The following is a 22,405-nucleotide window of genomic DNA, read 5'->3' on the forward strand; positions in this document are numbered from 1 at the left end:
TTGAGTGCTTGCAGCTCTGGTGTTAGAGATCTCTCAGACGCAGGTCCAGGCAGCAGAATTCAGCTTGCATGTGGCCATGGTAAGCCATTGTCTTTCGTCTTCTGCAGCCTTCATATATATCCAGCGCCCTCCTTTCTCAAATAGCAAGCAAAGCCAGTTGAGTGCTGCTTCTTTCCTGTTAACATGCAGCAGCAGAAACCACCCCCCGTCCAATTCTCTGGGATGATCGCTTTACCCCTCCCTCCCACTGCGCGGCTGGTATAATGGAAGATCACTGCTAGCCAAATGCGAAAAAACTCAGCGCCAATCACCCTTCCACCCTCTTCCCCCTGCTTGACTACCTGCAGGGAAGGATTTCTTTTAAGCCACAGGCAAATAGCCCAGTAGAAATGGCCATCTCTGTCCTCTTAATTAAATTCCTGAATTTCAACCAGGTTACCATGAACGATATCACTCTCCTGAGGATAACACAGCGAGATAAAGAATGGATGTTGCTTGAATGCCAGTAAACACCGGGACCATACGCAGCTAGGCTTTGTCATGCAATGATGCCAGATTACTTGTTACATGCATGGCATGGTCAAGTGTCCTACCATGGAGGACGGAATAAGGCTGCCCTGCCCAGAAACCTTCTGCAAAGGCTTTTTGGAGTACCTCCAGGAGAGCTTCATGGAGATGTCCCAGGAGGATTTCCGCTCCATCCCCAGACTTGTTAACAGACTTTTCCAGTACCTGTACTGGCCGCAAATGCATCCCAAGTCCTCAGAGCAAATTAATCATTAAAAAATGCTTGCTTTTAAACCATGTTTTATATTTACAAAGGTACACTCACCAGAGGTCCCTTCCATAGCTTCATTGTGTGGGATAGCGGCTTGGGAGGGTAATTCCGTCAGGGTAAGAAAAAACTCCTGGCTGTTGGGGAGAATGGAGTGCTGTGTGCTCTCTGCAAGCTCATCCTCCTCTTCCGCCTCCTCATCTTCCCCATCCGCAGAATCCTCAGCCATGGCTGAGATTACCACCCCCACCTCAGAATCCACGGACAAGGGTCATGTAGTGGTGGCGGACCCCTCTGGAATTGCATGCAGCTCAGCATAGAAGCAGCATGTTTTCGGCCCTGCCCTGGACCTTCCGTTTGCTTCTTTGGTTTTCTGGTAGGCTTGTCTGAGCTCCTTAACTTTCACACGGCACTGTACTGAGTCCCTGGTGTGGCCTCTCTGCATCATGGCCTTGGAAATTTTTTCAAATGTTTTTTTCATTTAGTCTTTTGGAACGGAGTCCTGTTAGCACTGAATCCTCTCCCCATACAGCGATCAGATCCAGTACCTCCTGTGCGGTCCATGCTGGGGCTCTTTTTCGATTCTCAGGAGACTGCATCGTTACCTGTGCTGATGAGCTCTGCGTGGTCACCTGTGCTGGTGAGCTCTCCACGCTGGCCAAACAGGACATGAAATTCAAAAGTTTGCGGGGTTTTTCCTGTCTACCTGGCCAGTGCTTCTGAGTTCAGATGGCTTTCCAGAGCAGTCACAATGGTGCACTGTGGGATAGCTCCCGGAGGCCAGTACCGTCGAATTGCGGCCACACTAACTCTAATCCGACATGGCAATACCGATTTCAGCGCTACTCCCCTCGTCGGGGAGGAGTACAGAAATCGGTTTTAAGAGCCCTTTATATCGATATAAAGGACTTCGCTGTGTGGACGGGTGCAGGGTTAAATCGGTTTAACGCTGCTAAATTCGGTATAAACGCATAGTGTAGACCAGGCCTTAGAGTGGTAGCCTTTCTATATACAGTGTGGTACAACTCCTTAAAGAATGGAAAGGAACAAAAAAGCAACTCTTTTCTGCCTAGCTGGCTGGTTGCCAGAGGAGGCCTTGGCACCTGCTACAGGTTGACAGTTTTGGCCAGTTTGCAGTTGGCTTTCAAACCATGTGTTTTTGGATTTGCTTATTTTCTCTGCCTTCTGATTAGTTAGTTTTCTTGGCTGTTCCAATAAACATTTCCTTCCCTAGTTCCCATGCCTTTGCTGTTTCCCCTGGTGAGTTGATGCTGTGACTACTGAATGATGATTTTTCTTTTCTTTTCATTTGCAAGCATGCAACAAGGTGAATTAACATGTAGGGGGAAGGATTGGGTGGGGAAGAAACTTAAGAAAGTAAGAACATTGGTTCAGGATTTAAAAGGAAAATCTTTGTTGATTTTGCTAAACTTCTCTGAGTCTGATTATTTCTGGATGAATGGCACTGAACCAAAACTCTGAATCCAAACACCCCATACTGAATGCATACGTGTATGTGTGAGAGGGGGATGATAGGAGTCAGATCTGAATCCAAATTTCCCAGCTAGACTCTATCTTTATAATGGGACAGCCCAAAAGCTTACATATGAACTTTGGGGGGAAGTTTTTGGATGCAGATTCAAATGTCACAGTTCAGGTCCATCTGAAGTATTAGCTAAGGTCACTTCTAGATTTGCTTGTTTGTCCTCTCATTCCTTGCTCCTGCTTTTTTCTCGTAAAGGAACTCTTGATGAGATGAACACATTGTCAAAAACAGAAGTGTTTGATCTAACCATCCAGCAACACACGTGCACTGCAAGAACTTTGTGAATCTCATCAGTCATGGACTTAGAACCAATATTTGCCCTCCTTTTCACACTGGCCTCCAACCTACCCTTTTCCATGCAACTGGGATTAGCCGCTGACTCTGTGCATGCAGAGTACTTAAGCTCTTTGAGACTCTGCTAGTTCTTATCATTGCTCTGGAGTGTGATTCCATTTGAAGCATAAGTTATTACCTACAATTCAGTTTAATCTCTTTGAGGATGATAGAGCAATAATTCCTTCAACCCAACCATACTGTATGTAATATTCATGTCAGATATGTCTGATATGTACAGGAATAAAGGATAAAACCTCTTTTTAGTGGAATAGAATCTGACCGCTGCTGCATCTTGGGCTAATAAGTGTTGCGTAGGGTGTGTTTTCAAATAAAGCAGTAACAGCAGAAGCTTGATATTAAAGGGTATTAATTCTTAGAGTATTACCACTTTGTCATTGCACAAACAAAAATGATATTGTAAAAAATGACATCCACAAGTTATTTCAGGACCCCTGACCTAGTCTATTTTTATTTTTGGGGGTAGCTCAGACCCCAGACTTCCTCTCTGGTGTTGCTGCCTTTTTTTTTTCTCACTTATTAACAAAATGGACTGTGGAAATGAGACTGTGAGCTGTGCTATAATTTGCAGCACTATGAACAGTGCAGATTAAGCTGATGGTGTGATATGTGATATCATCCCTCCATTATTTTCCCAAAGCATCAAGTTTAATAAGACTAATGCAGACTGGCATGTGTGTTGTGGAAACCATCACTGCTTCTGAAAAGAGATTCAATATAATGACTCTAGGACAGGAAGTGAAAGATGTGGATATAAGAAGAAATAAGCATTTTAATTAGATGTTCGTGACTGTGCTTTACATTAGTGCTGGTAAAAGAGTATCATTGACTTTTACAGCTACTTACCCAAAAGGTAAGATATATCTGTATAAAAAAAAAATAAAGTGACATATGTATGTATTTCCTCCTTGGGAACTGTAAAATTGGTTGTGGTTGAAAAGTTTAGGTTTTTTTCTGTTCTCTGAAATTGGCACAAGTGAAACAGAGAAGTCCAAGGAAACATGCGTTTTTCTGCTCTGGCTTTTTTAACAATTCGTCATGGAATCTAACAGGGAAAAGAAGTTTGTTATAAGTTACTCCCTTAAAAGTACTTGGCAATTAACTAGCAGTATTATCAAAATTCGTTTACTGGCTTGTTTTCAATATCTTGTGTGTTTTAAGGACACAAATGATTTCTTTTTCACTGTCAAGAAATGCTCTTATGGTTTTTTAAGTCTAATTTTTGTGATCTGTACCCTGAGAGAATCTAATTCATTCTTCTTCTAAAACAACGATAGGGATCCAAAGAGATGAGAGAGAGGCTTGCATGGTCAGAAGTTCTCATACTCCAACTAGAAGGAAAACTCCAGGAATTGAGCAATGGGGACTCAGATTCAATGGCAAAAGTTCAGAAGATTCGAGAAACCAGTGAAGTGGAGGTAAAACAAATCCAAGAGGAAACTGTAACAGCCTGCCATCAAAATGTAAGCCTATAATATAGAACATGTGTTCCCTCTGCCATTTGTCTATTTTACAAGAATTAATATACAGTATTTGCAAGGTTCAGAAGGGGGCTTTTCTCCCTGCAGGTTACTAGCTACAGTTACAGCTTATTCAAAAAGTTAGACTTTTCCCCTATCTGAAAAGAGTTTAATAACATAGCCTTAAAAAAGAGAACAGACAAAACTAATGAGCATTCTGCTTAAACAAACATAACAATACAGTGCCAGAGGAAATGAATTGGGCCAGGGTGAATTATTTTTACTTGTGAAGAAAATGTAAAGGGTGAAATCCTGGCCCCATTGAAACCAATAGCAAAACTCCCTTCAACTTCAGTGAGGCCAGGAGGATTTCCCCTTACAGTATGCATAATGGAATTGTGGTAATGACTCCTTAGCTAAAGACAAAAGGCAGTTAGGTGTCTGACTGGGTGCCTAGCTCCTATTTGTGCTTTTGAATATCTCCTCCAAAGTTTCTAAGCTGTTTTCCAGGGCCAATTTGGAAAAACATTCATTTTGACTTTTCTTTGACAAAAGAAAATGTCCTTTGCACCTCAAATTGTATATTTGAGGTCAGATCCTCAAGACCAGCCATTTGGCACATGGCATCACTCCCTGATAGCTGACACTTTATTTAAGTACACTATTGAGACGCCTGAATGCTGCTCTAAATTGCACCAGCAACAAAAAGCACCAACAGGCCATTTTGGTAGCCAGGGATTGCTAAAGTATAAGAAAATTCCAGCCACACTCCCTTTTTTCTTTGCCTTTGCCACCTACGCTCACAGCCCTTATCACAGTGGATGAGAGCCAAGGTGTGAGTGTACCATGGGTTTATAGTGGCATTATGATATTTTCCATTTTATTATCTATCCCTTTCCTAATGGTTCCTAACACCGTTAGCTTTTTTGGCTGCCACTGCACACTGAGCAGGTGTTTTCAGAAAATTAATCATGAAGCTAAGATCTTTTTTGAGTTGTAACAGCTAATTTAGACCTCATCATTTTGTATGTATAGTTGGAATTATGTTTTCCATTGTGCATTACTCTGCAATTATTAACACTGAATTTAATCTGCCAGTTTGTTGCCCAGTCACCCAGTTTAGTGAGATCCCTTTGTAACTCTTTGCAGTCAGCTTTGAATTTAACTATCTTGAGAAATTTTGTATAATCTGCAAACTTTGCCTCCTTGCTGTTTACCCCTCTTTCCAGATTGTTTATGAATATGTTGAATAGCACTGGTTCCAGCAGTGATCCTTGGAGGACCCTGCTATTTACCTCTCTCCCCTGTGAAAACTGACTCTTTATTTCTACCCTTTGAACCAGTTACTGATCCATGAGAGGACTTTTCTCTCTTATCCCATGACTTTGTTTAAGAGCCTTTGGTGTGGGATCTTATTAAAGGCTTTCTGAAAATCCAAGTACACTATATCTACTAGATCACCCTAGTCCAGTGGCTCTCAACCTTTCCAGATTCCTGTACCCCTTTCAGGAGTTGGATTTGTCTTGAGTACCTCAGGTTTCACCTCACTTAAAACCACTTTGCTTGCAAAATTAGACATAAAAATACAAAAGGGTCACACCACATTGGAACTGAAAAATTGCTTGCTTTCTCATTTTTACCATATAATTATAAAATAAATCAATTATAATATAAATATTGTACTTGCATTTCAGTGTATAGTACATAGAGCAGTATAAACAAGTCGTATGAAATTTTAGTTTGTACTGACTTCACTAGTGTTTTTTATGGAGCCTGTGGTAAAAATAGGCAAATATCTAGATGAGTTGATACCTCCTGGAAGACCTCTGCATACCCCCAGGGGTATGCGTACCCCTGGTTGAGAACCACTACCCTAATCCACATGCTTGTCGACACCCTCAAAGAATTCTAATAGATTGGTGAGGCATGATTTCCCTTTACAAAAGCCATGTTGACTCTTCCCCAACACATCATGTTCATCTATGTGCCTGATAATTCTGTTCTTTAGTACCAGGTAAACTGATTGAAACTATACTAAAGTTAGGTTTACAGGCCTGCAATTGCCAGGACTGCCTCTGGAGCCATTTTTAAAAAGAGGCATTACATTAGTTACCCTCCAGTCAGCTGGTACAAAGGCTGATTTAAATGTAACTTTAGTGCCCTTGTAGCCAAGATGGAGTCTGCTCTACAGGCAGATCTGGCTGAGAGAGAGTGCGCGCAGGAAGGCAGCAGGAAAAATCCCTTCCACCCCAGGGGCACCTGTTTCAAACCCCCCAGAGTGAACATCCACAGGAAAAGTACAATGGATATAAGAAAGGGAAATATTTATTTACAGAGGGATGAGAGGAGTAAAACAACAAGGGGAAATATAGGGGAAGCAGTAAAACAGGGTTGCATCCAAACCAAGGCCCCACAGGCCCAGTGGTAGCACAGTCTGGAAAGGCAGTGTCATAAACAGATGGTTAAGGGTTAATGTCTCTTTTACCTGTAAAGGGTTAAGAAGCTCAGGAAACCTTGTTGACACCTGACCAGAGAACCAATAGGGGGACAAGATACTTTCAAATCTTGGTGGAGGGAAGTCTTTGTTTGTGCTATTTTTTTTTTTGTTCATTGTTCATTCTCGGGACTGAGAGGGACAGGACATCATTCCAGGCTCTCCCAATCTTTCTGAATCAGTCTTTCATGTTTCAAAATTGTAAGTAATAGTCAGGCAAGGCGGATTAGTCTTATGTTTGTTTTCTCAAATTGTAAAGGTTTCTTTTGCTGGAAGGATTTTTACCTCTGTTTGCTGTAACTTTGAATCTAAGGCGGGGGGGGGGTCCCCTCTGCTCTATATGAATCTGAGTACCCTGTAAAGCATTTTCCATCCTGATTTTACAGAGATAATTTTTACCTTTTCTTTCTTTAATTAAAAGCTTTCTTTTTAAGAACCTGATTGATTTTTCCTTGTTTTAAGATCCAAGGGATTGGGTCTGAACTCACCAGGGATTGGTGGGGGGGAGGGAAAGGAGGGGGGATGGTTAATTCCTCTTTGTTTTAAGATCCGAGGAGTTTGGATCTGTGTGAAGCCTCTCAACGCAACCCAGGGAGGGGAAAGTCTGGGGGGAAAAGGAGGGGGATGGTTAATTTATCCTTGTTTTAAGACCTAAGGGGTTTGGGTCTGGGTTCCCCAGGGAAGGTTTTGGGGGAACAGAAAGTGTGCCAGACACTAAATTCTGGCTGATGGCAGCATACCAGACCTAAGCTAGCAATTAAGCTTAGAAGTGCTCATGCAGGTCCCCACTTCTTGTACTCTAAAGTTCAAAGTGGGGAAAAAACCTTGACAGGCAGACACCGAGCAGTGTGTCTGCACACAGAGTTCAGGAGTCCTGGGCAAAGTTCCAGTCCAGTGGTGAGTCTTGGGTGCTCCTGGTCACCTTTGGCATCAGTGAACTTTCCCCCAACAAACTCCTCTGGTGCCCTCTTCTGCCGCTCTCTGCAAAGCCACATAGAGTGACCACCTCCCCACTTAACTAGCCAGCAACCTCCCTCCTTGTTCCCAATGCAGAGTCACAGGCCCCAGTACTCACAGCCCCATGCTGCTCTGGGCAGCCGTGATATCGGGTCCAGCTCCGGCCTGTCCTTCTTGGGCGATTCCTCCCTGGCACAGTGCTCCTTCTGGCTCCTGTCCTGGGGTGTCTCTGATCAGCTGCCCTGGCCTTCCCTGGCTTCAGGCAGGTTCTCTGCTGCTTCACATTGTTAGGGCCTGTGGGCTGCAGCCCTTCTCTCTCCAGAGCCACACCCCCGAGTTTCCCTCCTTTTTCTCACTGCTCCAACCTCCCTAGAAAAAAGATTTAAAGGGGCTATGCTCTCTAAACCCCAAAGGGGTTACATAACCTATCCTTTACGTACCCCAGTAGTTCTGCAGTTTCATATTTGAGTTCCTTCAGAACTCTTGGGTGAATACCATCTGGTCCTGGTGTCTTATTACTGTTGAATTTATCAATTTGTTCCAAAACCACTGCTGTTGATAACTTAGTCTGGGACAGTTTCTGAGGTTTGTCACCTAAAAAGAATGGCTCAGGTGTGGGAATCTTTCTCACATTCTCTGTAGTGCACACTTTCTCTAATGTTTTTCCAAACTGTTTTAACCTTTGGTAGCATTCCAAAGGGCTCATTTTCTCACCCCTTGACATTCCCTATTGTCTATTATGATCTTTCCCATTGCTCACTTTGCATGCAAAATGTTTATTTTGAGTAATGCAATGTTACCACTGACTATGAATTGAAAGGACAGAGCATGCAAGTAGATGAACAGTAAAGATGTTTTCTTCTTTCTTGTATTGTCAGTGTAATCAAATTCATTCTCATCAGAACTGAAATCCTCTTACCTTTGTCTGAGCCCCTGTTGTACGGTAGATTCCGGGGGTGGGGGTGGGGGTAATCTGGACAATGCACTGACACTAAAGTAAAGCTCATTATTTGTGCTTTTTTCCCCAAGGCTAATTTTGTTTTGAGAACAGCAAATTGTAAATTATCCTTGCTGAATAGCCTATTTACTAAAATCTGAAACAAAAATACATTCATCTAAAGCTAGCAAAACAAGGCATGATCAGGATAGGGTCAAAGTTGTAATCAGAATAATGTATCCAGTTGGCTAGGCCACCTATCTGAGGGACCAGGAATATGCCCTGTCAGAAGAGGAATGCTTCTCAGAAATCCACAAATTCTTCTAGAAATTAATGAGTGATACGCAGCTTATTTTGTTAATAAAAAAACAAAATAGGTCTTGCTTTTCCAAAATATAGAATTTCTAAGAACCATGGTATGCTATTATTCTTATTCATTCTTTCATTTCATTATCGGCTTCCTTATTCCTTGCCATTAACAGCAGATTAGCAGAGCAGCAATTGTGTTAACAAACAAGCAATTCCTTTTAAAGCTAACAGTCTCCATTTTGTTTCAAATTCCATTGATTAGAATAAGAAAATCCTGAATCAGAATATCAGATACCCAGATTATAATAGTAGGTGCATGTAAAATAGTGCCTGAACTCCTGAATACTTTTCTATTATAGCACAAACAAAAGTATCACATGTCTTTCAATGTGAATATCAGACTAGGCTCCTGATCCTGCACAGGAAAACCCCTGTGTACACATGGTACCCCACTGAAGTCACTGGGGCTCCATGCTGCTGAAGTGATCTGCTCATTGCAGGATCAAAGCTTAGAACTGAGTTTAAGATGTAAAGTTCAGATCCAAACTTCCCGATTTTTGAGGTGCTGAGGCTTGGATTTTAAGTCTGGCCGTTAGCACTGGAGATTTATGGATAAGAAATAGGGAAGAGCTTTCAGTATAAAAAAATGCAATAAATTGTCACAAACCTTCTCTCAAAACTCATACTGGATCTGAAACAAACTATTAAGGTTCTAAAGAGTCAGAAATATTTTCCCTTTCTTTTTTGTGGACATCTTTACTTTGTAATTCCAGCCAGGATCAAAAATGAACGTGCTGAAATACTATCTAGAGAGGTTGTTGGACAATATTTCTAGCCCAGTCAGAAGCAGTAAGTACTGGAAATCTCCTTGGATGCTCCTAAAATTTTATCTCTAAACTGTGGCCACAGGAGGTTCAGTTACTTTAAATGATTGTGGATGTTTTGTGGTGGTTGTCCATATGGAACTTTTAACTTTTAGAGCTTGGCCCATGTCTAGTGTAGTGGGAGTGAGGGGTCAGGGAGACTCTAGAACCCACAAGAAAATCTCCCCACCCCCACACACTTATTTTGCAGAGTAGTTGTAGAAGCAGATAGTGAATGTTAAATTAAGCAGAGTATAATGCTCTTCTGTAATTGCCATATATGTTAGCCAATAACATGCTTCAAATGTGTGATGCAGTAGAATTTTTTCACAGCTGAATTCCTTTGATTTGAACTATGGTCTAATAGAATATGAATGTGAGGGAGTAGATTGGAATCTCCCTTTGCTACATGTCACCAAATAATAGTTTCAGTGCTATCAGTTCTTGATTTGTGGGCCTGATCAAAGCTTTCACTGAGTTAGCTCTTTTCACTGGCTATGATCATAACCCTTTCGATTCAATCAGTTTCAGCCTGAGTACTGCAGTGACCTTAATTACTAGATCTGGTTACAGGGTGTCATAAACAGATAGCTAAGGGTTAATGTCTCTTTCACCTGAAACACCTGACCAGAAAACCAATCAGGAAACCGGATTTTTTCAACTTTGGGTGGAGGGAAGTGGGTGTCTGAGTCTTTTGTCGGCCTGCCTGCTTCTCTGAGCTTTGGAGAAGTAGTTCTATTTTCTAGTCTTCTGTTTCTAAGTGTAAGGACAAAGAGATCAGATAGTAAGTTCTATGGTTTCTTTTCTTTGGTATTTGCATGAATATAAGTGCTGAAGTGCTTTGATTTGTATTCTTTTTGAATAAGGCTGTTTATTCAATATTCTTTTAATCAATTGACCCTGTGTTGTATCATCTTAATACAGAGAGAACATTTGTATTTTTTCTTTCTTTTTTATATAAAGTTTTCTTTTAAGACCTGTTGGAGTTTTCTTTACTTCAGGGAAATTAAGTCTGTACTCACCAGGGAATTGGTGGGAGGAAGAAATCAAGGGGAGAGCTGTGTGTTGGATTGCTAGCCTGATTTGGCATTTCCTCTGGGTGAAGAGGAAAGTGCTTTTGTTCCAGGATTGGGAACGGAGAGGGGGAATCACTCTGCGTAGTTTCACAGAGCTTGTGTCTGGGTATCTCTCCAGGAGCATCTGGAGGGGGGAAGGGAAAAAGGATTATTTCCCTTTGTTGTGAGACTCAAGGGATTTGGGTCTTGGGTCCCCAGGGAAGGTTTTTCAGTGGGACCAGAGTGCCCCAAAACACTCTAATTTTTTGGGTGGTGGCAGCAGTACCAGGTCCAAGCTGGTAACTAAGCTTGGAGGTTTTCATGCTAACCCCCATATTTTGGACGCTAAGGTCCAGAATCTGGGAATAAGGTTATAACACAGGGTCTGATTTAATGTTCAGATCTGGCAGGGTACAGAGTAACACTGTTTGGATGAGAGGCTCTTGAAAGGTGTATACAGTGCTAACAAATCTGTAGAATCCCTATAATGTGAATATCAGCAATTTTTGTTGCGATGTTTTAGTTTGTGGGCTTGGTAAATTTAAAAATGAACTTGGTCACACTTTATATTAAGTATTCATTTATAAATAGTGTATAAAGAATTAATACATCATGTTTTAATAAATGGCTAATCAATTGTTATATGTGGTTATAAAGTCCAACAGGTCAGTAAGTTGCTTATAACTCCCTATAACACCTGCTTGTGTATGCATTATAGATGGTTATAAGCGTTACCTGCGCCTGCAACATGCTTCTAATGTCTATTAATTATTTAACCCTTAATAAACTACTAAGAAATGTACCTTTAATGTAAGGTGTGAACCAGAGTTTTATTCTACTTTTGACTTTTTCAGCTATGTAGAATTCTAAGTGGAATATTTAAGACAATTTTTTAACTAAAAAATGAGCCCTGGACTTATTCCTGGTCCCATTGAAATCAAGTGGAATTTTCAATGGGATTTTCTGAAGTTCCTCAGTGACTGACAGTCAATAGGGCTGTGCTCTTAAGTCATTTAGGCCCTGATTTTGAAAGGTATTCAGGCACCTAACTTCCATAGCAATCAATTGGGATTAGGTGCCTAAATACTCTCTAAAAAATCTGGGCCTTGGGCCCTTTTAAAAATTCCACCCTTTATTTACTTTAATGGGAGTGGGTTTGGGTCTCTGCGGGAACCACGACACATTGCTTCATTTGGGAAAAACCGGAGGAGGCATATGATCACAGTTCATCAAAAGCTCTTCTTTATATACTGTTTCTGATCAGTGGGTGTCCTCTTCCTGAAAAGCTGCAAATGTGTACTTAATATTGTATTATCTATTAACTCCCAAAGTCAATAGATTCCCTGGTAAGATCAGAACACTTCCAACTTAGTCTCTGTAGTAAAAATAATATAGGTAATATTTACTCAATGTAACAGAACCCTTACTTAAACATTTATAGAGTTCTTATGATTCTAGGTTGCTTTCCTAAAACATTGATTAACTACAGAGAATACATAGATTTTTTTAAAATACATAATATAAGCTTTGCTTCATTTAAGAAAATAAAATGTTTTGGAACATTTTTTTTCTCATAACTTTTCTGGCATTTTTGTAGGATTTAATGTTACATTATTAGAATTCACTTGAACTCAAAAGTTTAAAAACAAACAAACAACCAAAAAACAAAGCATGTGCTGACACAGGGCATGTCCACCTTCCCTTATGGCTTGAAAGTACTGTCTCTGTAATGATCCCTTGAATTTTGACCTGTGGAATGGTAGGCCAGGTTTAGGAAAAAACTTCAGGATTCTTTCTTGAATGTATCAGTTTGTGCACTGAATAATACAAAATCCTTCTGTCTCTCAATTTTTCTCTTTAGCCTAACTCCCCCCACCTATGACATCATCCTGCAAGAGAGCCACAATAGCAACTCTGCAAGGTTTTGACTTCCAGATTTTGCAATATTTTAGTTCGTTTCTTTAGATTTATACATTTGTGTTTATGAAGATTAAACGTTTGGCAAAGGTAACAATTTAACTCTGGGAAATGATACAGAGTTCACTGTGGAGGCACCAGTAACACTCCTGTGGAAAACACACAGTCCTTCTGGAGTAATAGATAAGTCCCTGATCCAAAGCCCATTTCAGTCAATGGAGGTCTTTCCATTGACTTCAGTGGATATTGAATCAGTTGCCTAAGTCAACAGTAGCTCTTCTGTAGCGATAGTCAACTGTTTTTAATACTACAGTGGGGTCTGGTGAAAGGCAGAAAGAAATCTGACCCAATATCACCAAAATCCATTCCGACTACAGATTCCTATTGAAATATAGAATGTGTACATATTGAATTGTAAGTCAGTCAAGGGCAGCCAAGAAGAGGGAGGAGTGTCAACTGGATGTTCTCTATGTACATGAGGAAAAATGGTGGGAACATAGCAGTGCTTAAACTGGGTTTAGAGGCAATACACAGAAATCCTATCTTGTTTGAAGATCTAGTGGTGCAGAAATAAACTGGCTGACTTGGTGTTGGTATATCACACAGATACAGATGGCCAAAACCTTTCAAAGAAACAATTAAAACTCTGCCACAAAAGCATGTCAGCCCCACTGACCTCAGATATCCTAATCTGAAAGTAAAGGCGGGTGGCATTGACACTGTTAAACATCTATGTCATTTGTTAATCTGAACTAGCAGTCAGGAGAACAGTTTCACTTGATGTAGGGACCCAAATGGCTGTGAAGGAAGAAGTTTAAGAAAAGATCAATAAGCTAGTTAGTTAGTTACAAAGGCAAGCAATAAATTCTGTCAAGTAGAGTACAAATGTTTGACAGAGTAGTTAAACATATGAAATTGAAGTAGCAGAATTATAATTTATTGTATGTTCGAAATGTGTCTCTCTTAAGAGAAAAGGCAGGATATTTCTAAGAACTTGATACCTATGAAGAATGTGGTCACACTTTATATTCAGATTCATTTATAAAGGATTAATAGATGTTGTTATAAGCATGTTACAGACATGAATAGTATGTGTCATAAACGGTTATATGCAAGCTATTGACCTGTTGGACTCTTAACAGTTCACGATTTAATAACATCTATTCATCTTTTAATCCCACATTAAAATATTTATAAATGGAGGCTTAATATAGATAGTGCAAGTCCAATAATGCTAGAAGTCAAGGTAAAGAAGAGACCTGCTCTGACCCAGCTTTTCACTCCCAAAAATTAATTATTAATTTTGGGTTCTGAAGATTGTAAGGGTACTTTGTGTAGTAAGAGTCTCTAAACTATATACTGCTTCTAGCCCTACTAATTGGACCTATTGAAAGAAAAGGGAATTTAGTCTCCTTTTCCTTGCAAGTATTTTACACTGAGATAACTCAATTGATTTCATTGGAGTTACTTCTACTTCATGCTAGTTTAAGTGAGAACAGAATCAGGCCAGAGGTTTAGCTTTGTGCCCTTTCTTTTGTCCCAAATCTGGGACATTTTAGTCAGGTTGATAGAATACCGCAAATACTATTAACTTTGGTAAATGTAAAGACTGCAAGACAGTAAATGTCAATTTGTAATGGGTCATACAGTATGGGGATGAGCATCCAGTCTTTATGTAACCGAAGTCCCATTGAAATCAGAGAGAGACTTGTCTGAGTATTAGAAGAATATTTGGCATTTCTCTAGTACCTTTCATTCAAGGATTCCCAAACCCTTCACAGACATAAATGTATTAAGTCTCCCAACATCCCTTGAAGGTAGCTAAGTAGTAATGTGCATATTTTTGTAGATAGGGAAACTGAGATGCAGAGGTTCAGTGATTTGTCCAAAGTCAAATGGCAAATATGGCAGAGCCCATATTTAACTGTGAGAACATGCTTCCTCTCTTACACTGAACCAATGACCTTTACAGACAAAACAATCCAGGGGCAAGAGGAGCCTGGAGAACGTGCTCACACTGTGCTCTGACGATCCTCACTAATGTAATGGGGTCATCACAGGCTTGTGTGAATTAGAGCAGCCCTAAGGCTGCTCAGCCAATCCCAGGGCTGGTGCTGGAAGCAGAAAGGTGGCTTTAGAACCCCCTTTACCTTCCACCTTCAGTGATGCTAAGTCTGCTCTAGCACATCTGAAGATTTAGATTAGTGAAATTAGTGCCAGTTAAAGGTGTAGGATTGACAGAGGTAATTTGTGCGTACAGCACAGGCTTGAGTATTGAAAACTTCCCCACCAATATGGCTCTACTCTGACCTCCAGAAGCTACCTCTCTGGGTAAGAGAACATTTCTATCTCACGTATTTAATCTTTAGCTTCTCTGAGGCTACCAACAAAACCACTGATCACTGCCAGTTGCAAAGGTTAATTTTGATAGGGACACCTGTTCACTAGGAACAGGACTGAGACTAATAGCTCATTTCACATAGACTATAGAACAGCTGTTGATGATAGTGATTTTAAGTCACTGTTGAGCTATATTTCTATCTTTAATCTGGAGGTAAAAGGCCCATAATATTAACCCCCTAAACCATCTAGTGTCCCTAGTGCAACTTTTCTTTCACAGGACAAAAAAATCTCCAAAGCAACACAACACTGAATTCCTTGTGACACTTTCACGGAGAGCTGGACAAAGAAGGAGGGAAACAGAGACATCATTTATCTTTGTTTATTTCTTTGTCTTTTTGGTCTGGTGAAGACCATCTCTTAAGTATTACTCCTTGGGCTGAAAAACTCCAACCTGCCATTAGCGATGAGCACACAGAGATTGGAGGAGTTCAGATCCTTGAAACAAAACCCTGCTTCGTAGACTTTAAGACCAGAAGGGACCATCATGATCATCTAGTCCAGGGGTCGGCAACCTACGGCATGCATGCCACCTCTGGCACGCAAGCCGATTTTGCCTGGCACGTGGCTGCCAGCCGGGTTCCCAGCTGCTGGCCCCACTCAGCATGTGGCCAGCTGAGTTAACAGAACCCCAGGCCGGCAAAAGCTGAGCGGGGCCGAGAGCTGGGACCCCAGACCGGTGGCAGGTGCCCCTCCTGGCTCACCCTCACCGCGCTCGGGTTCTGTGGCTCCTGGGAGTGTGAGCCGCCGGGGCACGGGGCCCTGATCCTGCTGCAGGAGGGACGGCAGCCGCAGCTCACACTCTCGGGAGCTGCAGAGCGCGAGTGTGGCGACGGGGGAGCCAGGGGGCACACGGGGACAGCAGCCTGCATGCATCCGCTTCAGGACCACCACCCCCGGGGTGGGGCATCGGACTGCAGCCCAGAAAGTCATGCTCCCCCGGGTTCTGCGGCTCCCGGAAGTGTGAGCTGCCGCTGCCCCTCCCGCAGCTCCCCCACTCCTGCTGCCTCAGCACTCCACGTGGAGCTAGCGTCTGACCGGCATGGGCCTGGTAAGTGGAGTCCTGGGGGACAGTCAGGGAGCAGGGGGAGGACTGGATGAGTCGAGAGTTCTGGGGGTCCTGTCAGGGAGTGGGGAGTGGTTGGATGGGCGTGGGAGTCCCCGGGAGTCTGTCTGGGGGCGGGGGTGTTCATAAGGGTTGGGGCAGTCAGGGGACAGGTAGGCAATAGAGTCCTAGGGGAGCAGTTAGGGTGGGAAGGTCTCAGAAGGGAGCAGTCAGGGGACAAGGAGCAGGGAGGCTTAGGTAGGGGGTGGGGTTCTGGGGGGCAGGGGTCCCAGGAGGAGGCAGTCAGGGGACAAGGAGCAGGGAGACTTAGGTAGGGGGTGGGGTTCTGGGGGGCAGTTGGGGCAGGGGTCCCAGGAGGGGGCAGTCAGGGGACAAGGAGCGGGGGGCGGTTGGGGTTCTGACCGGGGCAATCGGGATGGGAAGTGGGAGGGAGTGGTTGGGGGCAGGGCTAGAGCAGGGCTGTCCTCTCCATTTTGATGTTTAAATATGGTAACCACAGGCAAGGGGGCAGCTGGGGGGTGCATGGGGGCTGACACCTGCATACATCCACTGCAGCCTGCAGGAGTCCCTGGGGAGCACCGGGCCACAGCCTGGGCAGGAGGGGCGGGGGGGTGCAGCTGCTCCCCACTAGTGGTGCCGCCTCCGCCTTTGCAGGGCTGCTGCCCCCCTGCACCACGCTGGCTCCTCCATGGCTGGGGCTCGCTTGTGCCGCGAGCAGGACACACTGGTGTCTCTGGTGCCTCCGGAAGGTGGCTCCTCCCTGCCGAGCTGCTGCAGTGGCCCAAGCCCAGCAAAGCCCGTGAGTGGACTTGGGGTGGGGGCCACCTGGGTTGGGGGGGTGCTGTGCACCCTCCAGGAGGGCTCAGGGGGAAGAGAGGGGGGAACCTGGTCTGAGGAGCAGCCCCTGGGCAGGCTGGACCCTGGGGTCTATAAAGGCTCCTTGGGATTTGCCCCTAAATGAACTGATGTGCAAGGGGTGGGGTGGGGGAGTGCAAGGTGGAAGTTTCGCCTAGGGCGCAAAATATCCTTGCACTGGCCCTACCCCAGGAGGTGCGTGCATCCCAATTGAAGAACCAATGCACTAAGCTGATAAGATCTGCATTTTAATTTGATTTTAAATGAAGCTTTTAAAACATTTTAAAAAACTTGTTACTTTACATACAACAATAATTTATAGACTTATAGAGAAAGAGCTTCTCAAAATGTTAAAATGTATTACTGGCACATGAAATCTTATATTAGAGTGACTAAATGAAGACTTGGCACACCACTTCTGAAAGGTTGCCAACCCCTGATCTAGTCTGACCTCTTGAACATTGCAGGCAACAGAACTTCACCCACCCACTGCTGTAATAGACCCATAACCTCTTGCTGAGTTACTGAAGTCCTCAGATCATTATTTAAAAACTTCAAGTTACAGAGAATCCACCATTTTCACTAGTTTAACCCTACTACAATGAGATCAAAATGTGAATATAATAGGGAAGAGGCCTCTCTCTTTCTTTCATTTTTTCCACCTAACTCTTTTACTCTCCATTAGAAACTTTCAGTATTTACACCTCTAATTCCACGGGTTGAACTTTTTGCTTTGATATATGATAAACCTTCTTGTGCTGAGAGGGGAGGAGTGGTGTATGGTGTGTTGTCTGCGTGCAATGAAATTAAACACATTAGAGCCAGATGCTGTAGCACTAATAACCCTGATTCAGTAAGAGAGTTACTCGTGCCAATTTTAAGTATGTGAGTGGTCCCACTGACTTCTGTGGGACAACTCTCTATGCCTATAGTTATGCACAAGTTTAATACCTTGCTCAATCAGGCCCAATTTGTGTCATTGCCCTCTCTAACCCTGCTAGCATCATCCGGCAATGCTCATGGTAATTCACCATATCATTCTTTAACTCTGTCCATTAACATGCCTACGGCTACCGCACATTTACTATGCGTGTATAATTAATTTTATCTATATATAAAATATATACACACAGAGTAAATATGTATTAGTTGTAGGCATGTTAATGGACAGAGTTAAAGACTATATATATACTGGTGTATTCCCAACTATAAATGTAAAGCAGAATCTAGAATCAATCTTCCTTTACTATGAAACTGAAGGCCAGCCTTTGTATCAGTGAGTACTTGCTGTGCCCAGATTCTGCTGCTGTTGCTCTCAATATGTAGAACCCATCCTCTGTGAGTAGCCCTATTGATTCCAGTGGGATTAGTTGCAGAGTATTGTGCTACTCAACATAGTTTGGGACAGAATCTAGTCCAAAATTCCCACTCCTTTCCCCTTTTCTCTCATTTTTCTTTGTCTCTTTTAAGAATAACATATTTGTGTGATTCAATGCACCGCTATATTCACACCCTACACACTATTGTAATAATCTCTCTTCAAAATACGTCTTGCAAGTTATCATTTGAAAACTAAAAAATTGGTGGTCAATAATATTATGGTGCAATGTATGTAGCAACATTATCTGTAAAATTATGAATTCCCCCTGAATGATGTTGGTGGCACATGTTCAAACCCACATAGTCCCAATTAGGCAGAACTGGTTAAGCAGGTCTGAAAGAAAGGAATGTGTTTACCTCAGTTTACATATAAGTTGTAAACAGCATCCTCAAGCAGTGAGAGGGGGAAGACAGGAGACAAGAAATCTGCATCTCATCAAACAGAGGTGAAAAGAAACAGCACAGGGCCTCTTTCGCTACTAGACACCATGCCGCCTCCTTTACTGTTTGAATAAACTTTGTTTTGAGAGGTAACTTTCAGAAAAATATGCCTCAGAGGGGCCTGGACTATAAAAGTGAGGGACAAAAACACCCCAAGTTATCTCTTCCTATCCATCTCTCTTTTCACCCATGAAAACGAAAGAAATAGCCTTTGGACTTTGGGGGCAGATCCTGACCTGAGAGTTTGGTCAGCAGTGTTACTGGAAATATGGTAAGGGATTTCACCTTGAACCAAGTCTAGTTTAAATTCAGAAAGCATTTTCTTTATTTTTCTTGTAACAATTTTTGACTTTAATGCCTCATTAGTTGTACTCACTTAAAACCTTTCTCTGTAGTTAAATAAACTTGTTTTATGCTGTTTGTGAGAGGCCCAGGAGGGAGCTGCAGCAGCAGAGCATTGTGAGGCACCCAAAGTTGTAGGGCAGGTGGTGACACAGCCCCTCATTGGTTTAGATTTCACCCCAAGATGTCATCATAAGTTAAAGAGGAAAGAAGATCTATCAGGTCGTTTACTGCATTACTACAGGAGTTTTCCTATACAGTGTTTTAAATGAGGTCTTTTCCTACCAAGCAGAGTTTCCACCTCTTCTCTTGGGAGGCTGTTTCACACTCTACTAGATCTGTTAATGTAATGGGTTTCTTATTGCTTTTCAGTAGTTCAGAATACTTTCACAATTACCCTTGGAGGATAGGGCCCAATTCTGCTCTCTCACTAGATTTATGCCAATATAACTCTAATAATTTAAATTGAGTTATTCCTAATTTACAGTGGTGTAAGAGCAGAATCTAGCTTGTAATGTCCAATGAAATGTCTTGAATGAAGGAATTTTTGGAGAAATCTTGTAGATGTACTATATAATACTTAAATATAGAACCATGATCAGCATACCTTGGTTGCACAGGAACATAAGGATTGCCATAATGGATCAGAGCAGTGGTCCATTGAGTCTGATAGGCTGTCTCTGACAGTGTCCAGTATAAGCTGCTTTAGACATGAAAGAAACCCTGCTGTAGTCTGTGGTATAACCAACCCGCTGGGAAAGTTCCTCCCTAATACCCCCTTTAATTAAATATTGTTGTATGTCCTGCACCATAGAATCATAGAAATGTGGAGTTGGAAGATGCCTTGAGAGATCATCAAGTCCAGTCCCCTGTGTTGAGGCAGGACCAAGTAAACCTATACAATCTCTGACAGGTGTTTGTCCACCCTGTCCTCCAATGATGAGGATTCCACAACCTCTCTTGGAAGCCTATTCCAATGCTTAACTATCCTTATAGTTAGACAATTTTTCTTAATATCTAACCTAAATCTCCCTTGCTTCAGAGTAAGCAAAGGAGATTGAGATTAGATATTAGGGAAATCTTTCTAACTATAAGGATGGGGCAGATTTTCAGCATTTTTTGGTCATCTTCCATAAATTGGTAAAGTGCACGCACACCAGTAGTGCTATAGAAACAGTTAATAACATTAAAACAAAAGTTAGGTGGGAAATGGGATTAATTTTTTGTAGGAAAAAATACTAATCATTGAAAAATATAGGTATTTGACAAGCTCTAATTAAAACTTGCTATCCAGCTGCATCCCACTCACTTGCTGTATTCTAATCAGCCCCTTTCCAAGGACTTCCCTTAGTTGGGGTTCATTCTTTAATGCTCCTTGACCTAGGAAGGTCAAAATGTAGACCATAATATGGAATAAAGGGCACAAGAATTTTTTTAGTGTACTACGCAAAGAGTTAAGGGACATGAATTTCTGTAGCATAGCTCACATTTTCTATAACTTCATCCTTACTAATATCAATAATTTACAGCAAGAAAATGTTTGTGGGCTGCTAGTAAATCTGAGTCACTAATGAGGAGCATGTGAGTGATATGCTGCAAAATTTTTGGCTGCTTCATCTATCTGGAACCCCTCCCTGCCCCTGCCTCTTTCACTCTGAGCTAGTGAGTCACTTCCTCTCTTCCCCAGACTGATTCTGGTTGTGTTTTTTTTAAAGCGCCATAGGGTTCCATGTTTGTTGATTTCATTGACTTTTAGAACAAAATTGTTCAGCTCACAAGTAAAGGGATGTTTTTCCTAACTGTGGCTGCTGTGGGCTCACCCTGGGAGCTGAAACTCAAGATGTGTTCTCTCTGTTTTATGCATCGTTGCTGGTAATTCCAAATCTGTAGGCCAAATTAGACTGTCAGAAACACCAGTGAAAATCCTCTGACCCTGATTCTCTATTCCATTATGGCAGCTTTATGCTACTCTGTCATGTAAACAGGTCGTGCAGCAGGCAAGTAGTCCCACTAAGGAATACCCATGACCTAACAGAGTTCCTGAGCCCCTCCCATGTCATCCAAGGTATGGGGCATGCCAGAAGTCAGAAGGAGTGTGTTGGGAAGGAAGGAGGATAGGGAAAACAGCACATCAGCTATTCTTTTGGGTCCAGGGCCTGTCTTGAGGCTGCTCTAACTTAGGCTGGGGACCTAGCAAGCCCCTGGATGCCCTGAGAATAAGACTAGCGCAAAAGATGTTTTAAGCCACCTTTGACCTGTCTCCTGCTTTTACACTTCAGTTTTTTCCTTTATTCCATCTTTGTATGCTGCTTTGCTCTTTCTGCCTCTAAGTGAGGCTCTCCTCAGTACCGTGAAGCCTTATCCATTCCTTTCTGTATGCACTTTACGCTCACTGCATACCATTGAAAGAGATGTTATATTGTTTCCATAGCAACAAACTGATGTCATAAATATAGGATTATGACTTCACTTGAGGATTGAGCAGATGGGGAAACTGGTGTGTGAAGAAGAAAGCTCTTCCTCAACCCCAAATATTAGCACTGGGAATACAGGAGATTGCTAGCAAAATTAAATTGAGTCTTAAAGACTGAGGAATGCAGCACAACACAAAAAGAGCATTTATTTTTATTCACCAAACCTGAAATTCACTTCATTGCAGATGGCCTACTCCAAGCCCTATGGAATTTAAGTGGTGCATTGATTCTTGTGTGAGATGCCTGCCTTGGGGGAGGGTCACCCCACATATACACATTCTTATTTTAGCCCAGCACAGAATTATTCTACATACACAGGAATTTGGATGGGCTTTTTACTTTAAATGAATCACCATTCCTTACAGTGCGGATATCACTGGGGACAGGGAGCCCCGCTCTGTCAGGCTTCTGTCCCCCCATGTAGTCTACCTAAACCAGGATTGAGGCAGAGGCTTTATTATCTGAAACCCAAATCCTATGACATTATAGAAGTCATAATAGTACAGTGGTTTAACCGTATACTAGTATAGCATAACCACATACAGTTCTGCTACAGACACCAAGACACCTATAGTGGGACTATAATATTTCTCCCTTATGCTTATTTCAAATACTGATGAACATGTTCAGGAGCATTTCAGGAAGTAACTGACGAGAGTGTTGAAAGCATTGCTCCATTTGGGAGGAATAGAGACTGTGAGAAAGTATTGCCAAGGGAAGAGAGCATTTGTCTGCTTTCCACTGTTCCTTGCAGTTAAACATTTCCAGGTCATTAGAGAT

General features: G+C 42.3%; 1 protein-coding gene across 10 annotated transcripts in view; it reads left to right on the forward strand.

Annotated features, from left to right (window-relative positions):
- LMNTD1 (lamin tail domain containing 1) overlaps window positions 1-22,405 on the forward strand; it is a 303,257-nt gene that overhangs the window by 43,131 nt on the left and 237,721 nt on the right. For all 10 annotated transcript variants that reach the window (XM_030541043.1, XM_030541092.1, XM_030541054.1 and 7 more), the window contains one exon: window positions 3,953-4,138. In XM_030541043.1, coding sequence (XP_030396903.1) covers window positions 3,953-4,138 — 186 coding nt within the window. The remainder of the gene's footprint in view (window positions 1-3,952; window positions 4,139-22,405) is intronic.

The sequence above is a fragment of the Gopherus evgoodei genome, chromosome 1 (genome assembly GCF_007399415.2).
Source record: "Gopherus evgoodei ecotype Sinaloan lineage chromosome 1, rGopEvg1_v1.p, whole genome shotgun sequence".
Taxonomy (NCBI): Eukaryota; Metazoa; Chordata; order Testudines; family Testudinidae; genus Gopherus; species Gopherus evgoodei.